The 9,017-nt window shown below is 41.3% G+C and overlaps 1 protein-coding gene across 1 annotated transcript; it reads left to right on the plus strand.

Annotated features, from left to right (window-relative positions):
- Positions 1-338: 338 nt before the first annotated feature.
- pcolce2b (procollagen C-endopeptidase enhancer 2b) lies at positions 339-9,012 on the plus strand. The gene is made up of 10 exons (XM_041066235.1): positions 339-384; positions 647-903; positions 1,191-1,299; positions 1,755-2,010; positions 3,284-3,408; positions 3,752-3,888; positions 3,996-4,159; positions 5,198-5,281; positions 7,307-7,474; positions 7,850-9,012. The coding sequence occupies exons 2-10, from the start codon at positions 827-829 to the stop codon at positions 7,978-7,980; spliced, it is 1,251 nt and encodes a 416-aa protein (XP_040922169.1). The 5' UTR covers positions 339-384; positions 647-826; the 3' UTR covers positions 7,981-9,012.
- Positions 9,013-9,017: the final 5 nt, after the last annotated feature.

The following is a 9,017-nucleotide window of genomic DNA, read 5'->3' on the forward strand; positions in this document are numbered from 1 at the left end:
GAAAATCTTGTTCACATGATCAATGAAAAGATCTTTTCCCACTTGTTTTACTCTCATATCATAATGGCTTAAGAGTCACAGCTTCGCATTGACCAAACAGCTGCACATGTAATCTAATACAAGACCTTAAACTGTATCCAGTCCTTTTGTTGATATAGCTAAATAAAAATACAGCACATTTGAGTTACGATGAAATGTATTCCCAGTAGTCACTTAGACCATATGTCCAGCAGGTGGCGCTCTCACTCTCATTCTATTGCTCTCCAATAGTCTGCCTCTGTTACCTGTGCATATTATTCATTTTTAATGATGTGTCAGCTTTTGTACAATGAACCTTCGTCCAAGAAAACAGGCCACAGTTGTCATCTGTACCTGGTGTATCAGGTGAGTATGTACTGTGTACCCTGCAGGCACCGAGTTGCTACTTTGGGTAGGCTCAGCTCTTTGCCATATGTATATGGTCCATATTGAATGGAATGTCAAAGTTCGTGTATGGCTTATTGAGTCAAGTTTATTCATGCCATCTCCTCGAAGGGTTTTCAGACCAGGTGCCGTATGAATTTAATGCGGGACCCCACACCCTCCCAGCGCGTCTAATGTTTTTTTTTTTCTTTCTTTTTCTTTTTTTTTTTTTTGGAAAAAGCAGCAGTCTGTGCTCCCTCCCTCCAACCACGCAGAACAAACGCTATATTCATCTGCTCCACCTTGCAGTTACTGAAACTCCCTGCAGGAACTCCTGGGTACTTTTCCCCACCGTTTGAGCTGCTGAACACAATGCCATTCACGGGGCGAAAACCGGCGCAGCGCCTGCTCTGTTCACCCAACAATGTGGAGAACATGCAGTATTTTTTGCGCATGGAGTCTACTGTTCTTGACAGAGGTCTGTGCGCAGACTCAGCGGAGGTACACTTTTATTTACATTTTTTTTTCAATTAATTTAAGAGCTTTCTGCGTGTGCAAGGTGTCAAGGATCCCATGCAGTCTGTGGAGGAGCTGGAGTTTATTTAGAGGGATATTCTGCAGTCTGAGCTGCCTCCTGTCAGGACATATGGCGCATTGGCGAGGAATTAAATCTGTATTAAGTCAATCGCTGGCTGTCGTTAATATTTATACATGTTTATTGTTTTATCACATCATGATCATTTGATATTTGGAAAATAAAAAAACATTCTCCCCCCTCCACCTCCTAGACCAACCTTCACATGCGGCGGAAACATCACAGAGGAGTCTGGAGTAATCGGGAGCCAGGGGTACCCAGGAGTTTACCCTCCAAACACCAAATGTGTGTGGAGAATCACAGTGAGTCCAGTTTCATATTCATATGTTTTTCTTTCGTATCAAAGCCCAGAAAACGACAATGATAAAATTGATTTGCAAACTGTTAATTGAAAACACACCAAACAGCTGCACAATATGATTCTCTGTCACTAACCCCAAACTCCCAATTTCCTTCTAAAAATACTTAACCACAGCCACATCCAGCTTAAGGCAGTTTTTGCTGACAGGCTCCATGACATTACTGTACTTTGAAAGAGTGGAGCTGATGGTGTAGCTGAAACAGCTGCATTTATAGCCCAGTCCACACAATATCACAATACCAGTATCAGGTTTTTGTATCATGTAGAAATAATTGTTGTCACATTATTTAAGTAACAATATTCAATATTGCTGACAGGTGTATTCCTACTGTGTAATTGTAACACTCAGTAATAGTATCAATAATGTAAAACTGTTTCCTGTAAATTCCCACCCAGGTCCCTGAAGGAAAAGTGGTGGTCCTGTCATTCCGCTTTATTGACTTGGAGAGCGACAACCTGTGCCGCTACGACTATGTGGATGTTTACAGCGGGCATGTTAACGGGCAGAGACTTGGTCGCTTCTGTGGGACGTTCAAGCCCGGAGCCCTGGTTTCCACGGGCAACAAGATGCTCCTGCAGATGGTATCTGATGCCAACACCGCTGGGAGTGGCTTCCTGGCTGTTTTCTCTGCTGCCCACCCACACGAGAGAGGTAGGCAAACATGAAAAGAAAAAGCTGCATGGTTCCTCTTAATGCTGCTGTCTTAGGCGCCAAGGTTGCAAGGGTTGCAGCTATGTAGAGAATATCTTGCCACCGCCCAAGCATCTTATACGGAGCCACATGGGATTCTGTCTTAGTCAGGACTTCACACCATAAAGGAATCTGATACTGGCTCAGGACCGTGTCTGTTTGGGCAGGGAGACAATTTTTACAGAGCAAATTAACAAGACTATTTAGCATGAGTTGCCTCAGTGAGGTCATTGCATGATACCACAATAGCCAGAGAGAGAAAGCAGAAATTTACCTCCTTGAGTGGAGCTCAGCTTTTAAATGAATCTGTGAATCACTTTCAAGGCATTCAGACACAGTAAAACAAAAGGGAGTATAGCTTTTCTTTCTTTCTTTCTTTCTTTCTTTCTGTCTCAGTAAAAGCCAGTGACTTTTTGGGATTCCATTTGCCTGAGACAAAGCCATTAGTTTAAGGGTCCAGAGTGTGGACAAAAAGAGAGCAACATCTCAACAATTCTCACAGACTGATGTGGAATTTCTCGCTGAAACTTTCTGGAGCACTTCAGTGGAGTGCAGAGGTCAGAAGTATCACTTTGGAGCTGAATGAGCCGTTTCCTCTCTGCAAAGTTCAGTCTACTGTTTTTGTGGAATTTTAATGGCTGGTTCTCTGTACCCAAAGAGCTGACAGCTGTAACAGACAATGTCTATTAACCAACTTGCCTGGTCAACACAATGAATGGTAGCAAATAGACTGTTACCGTACTGTCTCTGAGTGTCTCAGCACAACATGTCCTCCAATTGTCAAGTGTCTATTTTTGTGACTGTGCTAAATAGTCCTTCTTTAGACATGTTGGAAGTGAAACATCAGTCTAAGTGCATGTTACAAAGAAAACACACCCTTTGCGATACAATTCTTTGTCAGTCTAAAACAGCTTGTGTGGTTATTGAACTGATGTTTCTCAGATGTTAGGCAGCATTGGAAGCATGTTGCCTTTTTTAAAACTGCACACAGCACAGGACTAATGAGTGACTTGCTTTTTAGGGTGCTCATAATAACAAAGAAGGCAATGAGAGCACCTTTTAAAGTAGACAAGTGTTTAATTACATCATCATATAATTAACCACCATTCCTGCCTTTAACAGGAGGGCAAATAAGTTCTGAGTCATTTCCTTCAAGGAATGATATTTTGCCGATTCACTGTGCAATCATAGTCAGGATGATGATCCGAGATTAACTGCAGTCAACTCTCCACAGGGGACCAGTACTGTGGAGGCAGACTGGACAAGCCCTCTGGGACTTTTAAAACGCCCAACTGGCCTGAAAAGGACTACCCAGCTGGTGTCACATGCTCCTGGCACATAGTGGCACCAAAGAACCAGGTCAGAATGTTCAAAACTATTTCATCTTACTTTTTCTTCATAAATGGGGGTGTGATATGTACATGTCCAGTGGGAAGTTGCCATTAAACCAATAGTTTTAGGGAAATTGGCTTAACTGGTTAAGGGGTTAACCCTAAACATGCACTATACATGTACATGTACACATGTATAACGTGTTACCTGCTCTGTCTTTTTAACACAACTCAGTGTGTAATGGGTGTGGACAACATCATCCCACAAATGATGGAGTAGCCTTTAATCAAATGTCCTAGTCTGACAGGGCATATTACAAGCTTGTGGTAGATGAAACAGGATTTGCTTTGTGATTTTTCTCTTGCTGCAGATTATTGAAGTCAAGTTTGAGAAGTTTGACGTGGAAAGAGACAACTACTGCCGCTACGACCACGTCTCCATTTTCAACGGGGCAGAGATCAATGATGCTAAGAGGATTGGCAAATTCTGCGGAGACAGCCCCCCAGCGTAGGTGATTCGGTCATGCAGGAGATTTTATTTTCACTAAAACATTCATCCTATGACTTTGCTCAGTTTGCCCTCAAGTCTGGTTGTCTGTCTGTGTCCCTCTGCAGGCCAGTGTTCTCTGACGGGAACCAGCTCCTAATCCAGTTCCTGTCAGATCTTAGTCTAACCGCAGACGGCTTCATTGGACACTACAAGTTCAGACCAAAGAAATTCCCCACCACCACAATACCACCCACCACTACCACACAGCCAATCACCACCAGGCCCATACGTAGGTAGCAACTTTTATCCAATAAAAAACTCTAGAAGACTTCTAACATCTGTATTTGTTGATGTAGCTATGAGACTATACTGGCTTTTACTACTGGATTCTCTTACTAACACGTGAGGGTTTATCTTGTGCTTTAAACACAAGGGGGGATCTGGAATCTCCCTCCAATAGCAGATCTGGGCAAGAGAAGTGAAGTGTACTGCTTAAGTAAAAGTACAATGTGGTGGCAATTAACTCGTGCAAGGATCTCTTATGAACTCTGAATCAGAGCAGCTTTATAAGGCATCTGAATAAGTAGCTATCAAAAATACAAGTGTTCTGTTTACATCCAGTAAAATGGTTAAAGGGGGTCAAACAGAAAAGTCAAACTGAACAGTGGATCTTCACAAGTAAACATGCACTTGTGATGCATCCTTCTCAGAAAGGCTGTAAATCTGATTATAGGAGCGGCCAACAACAGCACATGTTCAAACACAGCACATGCTAAAACTGGGTTTGGATCACTTTTCTCTTGTGTAAATTGTACATACACACAAGTCAATATACAGTGTGGGTGTGTGTTTGCACCCGCAATCACAGCTCATTTTCATACTCAAACTCACATTCCCACACACTGTTGTTTTTTCCCTTAGTCAAGCCAGGTTATTTTGGCGCCTCCTTGCCATGATGTCATTCCCTGACAACACTTTATGGTTGGCTTATCTTCCCTGACTTTTCCCTTTCCAGTAAGAATAATATTTAGACAGTCACCCTGTATTTTCTTTAAGTCTTGGTTCTTTTCTTTATGGACTCTTTACTATGTCTAATTTGAAAAACAGATGTTCACTTGTCACATTATCTTCCTATTTTACACACCGGACATTGTCGCTGAGGCTGACAGCCATTCGTTCAGAGAGACTCTTGTGTCTTACTGAGAACAGGCTGTAAATAAACCACAGTAGAAGCAGATGCAACCATAACTTAAATGCCTGCATCACTGGCAGACAAAATTACAGAGATTGAATTGTCTTGTGTGTGCGTGTGTGTGTGTCTCCGCAGCTCTGAAGTACTCCGTCGCCCTGTGCCAGCAGAAATGCAAAAGACGAGGAACACTTGAGAGCAATTATTGCTCCAGCAATTTTGGTAAGATCATCAGTGCTTTTTGCAATTAATATAAACCACAGGGGAAGTCACTCACATGCTTCAGCTTTTCTTCTGTTATTGTTGAACATATCTGCTGTTACATACATTCTAATCCTGCACAGTGTGAACCTGAGCTGTACAGATACTCCTAAGATTTACGTCAGCTGAAGCCACATTAGAATCAGCAGCCAAAACTCTCCTAACAAGCAGTTTATAGTCCCCGATCGTCTCACTATCTTAACTCCTCTGATTTCTCGTTGCACATCTCAAAGACTTCCTTGATAGCCTGACAGGAAGTGAAGGAGTACATACAGTAAGACACAGTTACCTCTAACGTAAACACACACACTCAGGCCTCTGACTGTGGGCAAACTGTTAATAAATGAACGTGTTGATTCAGGCTCGGCCACCGTTTGCTACTCTGCCGCTCTCTGATGTTTTTCCCCTCTGAGATGTTTACCACACGCGTTAGACTGGCATTTCAAAGAGCTTCGCTTGGATTTGCATCAAGAACTGAGGAAAGGCAAACGATGCGGCGGCGCATGTGGAAAAAAGTCCCCCGTGTGATGTGGTGGCGGAATCAGTATGTGATTTATTACTTCACATTTTTATGTAGCGACGAGACAGTAGACTGAAAATAGTTTGTCTAATCAACACCTAAAGTCATAATTTTGGTATTGTTTAATCTAGTGGTGTGGTATATGCACTTTGAACTGTCAAAAGCAGCTCGCTGGTTTTTGAAACAGTAGCAACAGATGAAACAGCATTACTGAAACAGGCAGCTCTCTGGATAGTCTCATTCCTGACAGGAAATGAAACAGGCAGTATGTTTAGACCAGACATATTGGGACCATCAGTGTAAAGAATCCTGTTCATGCTGAATGAGACGTGATTCCCTCTCACTCCACTGGCTCCTCTACCTCTCTGCTGTCACTGCTAAATGTCAGCTCTCCTCCATTCTCAGCAAGTCCAAACAACAAAACTGTATTATTATTTCTTTTTGTACTTTTAGAGACCTGGTCAGACTAAACAGGAAATAACTGAAACTTCACCCTGCTCATTTGTTACATTTTTAGCACTAGCAGACAGAAACAAGCCAAGGATTACAGCAGGTAGCAACTCTCTGTGCTGATAAATTAACATATAAGACGATTTCTATGTTTTTTTTTATGTTTTTGTTTACAAAAATACAAAAAGTAATTTTTGTTGATGAAATCACTGTTTTGCTATATTTAGTTTTTTTCTCAACTTAAATTAGATTGTATTATTATAGAATTTCAAGTCACCTCAGCTCCACTGACTTACTTGCAAAACATTTTCTATGTCTGCAGGACACTTACAAATCACACATTGAACGTGGTTTCGTCACAGGCTTATCTTTGAAAGCCTTAAAACAACAGCAAATGATGTTGTATTTTCTGGACTTTTTAGAAGGAGCGGTTTGCTCCTGGGTGGATGAAGGAGTCATAAAAATGTCTGGGAGTGAGGAGGGGGGTGGGGGGGATGGTTGGGGAGTGAAAGCCTGAAAGGAAATGTTGAGAGGCTATGCTGTTAATTCACCATGACATCTTTACAGGCAGGCTGCACTTCAAAGACAAAAAAAGAAGGTGTATTAAGCACACATTGTTCACATTTCTCTTAGATTATTGATGTGTAACAATAAAAAAAGCAGATGCACCTGTTTTTATGTTAAACTCCCCACTGAGAATTTCAGGCTCTCCTTTCTCTGGTGTTGAAACATTTGCTTTAAATTCTTAAGATGACACATATTAGCCCAACATTTCCAAATCCTATCCTCCCAGGAAACCTAGACTTTCCTACACCAAAGCCTGCATCGCTGACTCCTCTGGATCTTTGTCAAAGTTTTATTCTTGTTTATGAAAAAGCGTGTGAACCGTTACTAGCAACTCTGGGGAAAGGGCACGTGTATTCTTATGTAATGTGCAGTATATTTACAGGCAAATTTCTGTAATTATGTGTGTGTTTAATTTTATTTTTCATCAACTTTTCGTGTGTGTCTGACAGTAATAACGGGGACTGTCATCACGGCGGTGATGAGAGGAGGAAGCATGTACGCCACTGTTTCTATCATCAATGTGTATAAGGAAGGCAGCCTGGCCATCCAGCAGGCAGGAAAGACCATGAGCACCAAGATCATTATCTTGTGCAAGAAGTGCCCACTTATCAGAAGAGGTGAGTGTGCATTGTGCTGGTGAAATTAAATCAGCTCAGTGATCTTGAGAAAAGACTTTATGACGTATGAAATTGCTGTTACAGAAAGCTGATCATTATCTAAATGATCCTGGTTGACTGTTTTGAATAACCTATGGCTCTGAGTTTTCCTCCTCTGCTATGCCGTCACACTCAGTTGATACGGCTCGCCCCAAAGTGTGAGGTGAGCAGAAGAACTCACTGTCCAAACAGTCACCGAAACATTAAATATGTTTATATGCATGCATATAAACATATGGTACATACGTGCCGCGTGGAGATTCTGACGTTTGGCCTCCCTGAATGTCTCTGCCGTTCCGCCACTGCATTCAGGTTTTTTCTGTGTAACCTCACCAGGCTTGAACTACATCTTCATGGGCCAGGTGGACGAGGAGGGCCGGGGGAAAATCGCCCCTCACCACTTTGTTATGGCGTTTAAGACCAAGAACCAGAAAGGACTCAACGTTCTGAAAAACAAGCGGTGCTGAGCTCCAGTAGCTCAGAGAGATCTCTACTCGACTGGTGTGCCTGAGGCTCGGCTGTGGATGGAAACAATTAAGCAAAAAAAAAAAAAAAAAAAACAATCTCCATGTCAACAACATAAACTCAGGCCACAAAAACAAATCTGAATCTGGATGCAGAACAAAACTCAAAATCTACATTTTCATCAATTAAGGGTAGCTCAGATTTTTGTGTTTATTAATTTTGCTGCGGATCGCATGTTTTTAGAATAAACAAGGGGACATTAAGAACTTCCAGTCTGTCTTCTATTAAAGTCAGTCAGTCAGTTAGTCTCTTTCACAACCTCAAAGTAATCAGCCACAAAATTAGCTGAAATTTCCATCCCTATTCTCAACCTGTCAGGCCCCTAGCAGGGAATTATACGGTAGCCAGTAATAGGAGCCCAGAATAGGATGCAATTCACAGACTCATGTTTCAAGACAAATAACAGATGGTCTTTTCTGACATCCTATGATGGCACCATTCATTTAAACATTTTCCATATTTTGCCTTTCAATTTTATTTTCTTTTGAGGCTGCACAGTGCATAGTATATTAAGATTGGGATTTAATATTATTTAGTCTTCACTAAGCAACGATATCCAGCAAAATAATCTTTAATATCTCAAGCCTGATGGGTAATCAAAGGGGGATTTACAGCTGATTGTTTTCAGTTTAATGATGGTGTTAACAAGCTGCCGCTAGATTTTTTTGTGTTCAGTTTTAATGGGCAGGGTTTGGAAGTTTTAAATGTGGTGATTAAAGTGCAATATTTAATATATACCTGACTATTTTAAAAAGATTTTTGTGCTGGTTTTATGTGACACGGACCTTCCTAGCTAAAGCTCTTTTTGTTAGTTTGTTTACAGATGCCACCGCCATCAGCATACATGATTTACTTAGTGTCACAGTTTTTAAAGGAAGAGGTGTGAAATGAAAAATATTTTCATATGAAAAAGTCTGTGAATATTATTTATATTTTATTGTTTTCATCTGCCCAAATAAACCTCTTATAACATTTTCCT

The sequence above is a fragment of the Toxotes jaculatrix genome, chromosome 20 (genome assembly GCF_017976425.1).
Source record: "Toxotes jaculatrix isolate fToxJac2 chromosome 20, fToxJac2.pri, whole genome shotgun sequence".
NCBI lineage: Eukaryota > Metazoa > Chordata > Actinopteri > Toxotidae > Toxotes > Toxotes jaculatrix.

Excerpts from the sequence above, each read along its gene's own strand:
- pcolce2b (XM_041066235.1), top strand. The coding sequence starts at position 827 with ATGTGGAGAACATGCAGTATTTTTTGCGCATGGAGTCTACTGTTCTTG. Across the intron at positions 904-1,190 it reads TGTGCGCAGACTCAGCGGAG|ACCAACCTTCACATGCGGCG; the intron begins GTACACTTTTAT and ends TCCACCTCCTAG. Across the intron at positions 4,160-5,197 it reads AATCACCACCAGGCCCATAC|CTCTGAAGTACTCCGTCGCC; the intron begins GTAGGTAGCAAC and ends GTGTCTCCGCAG.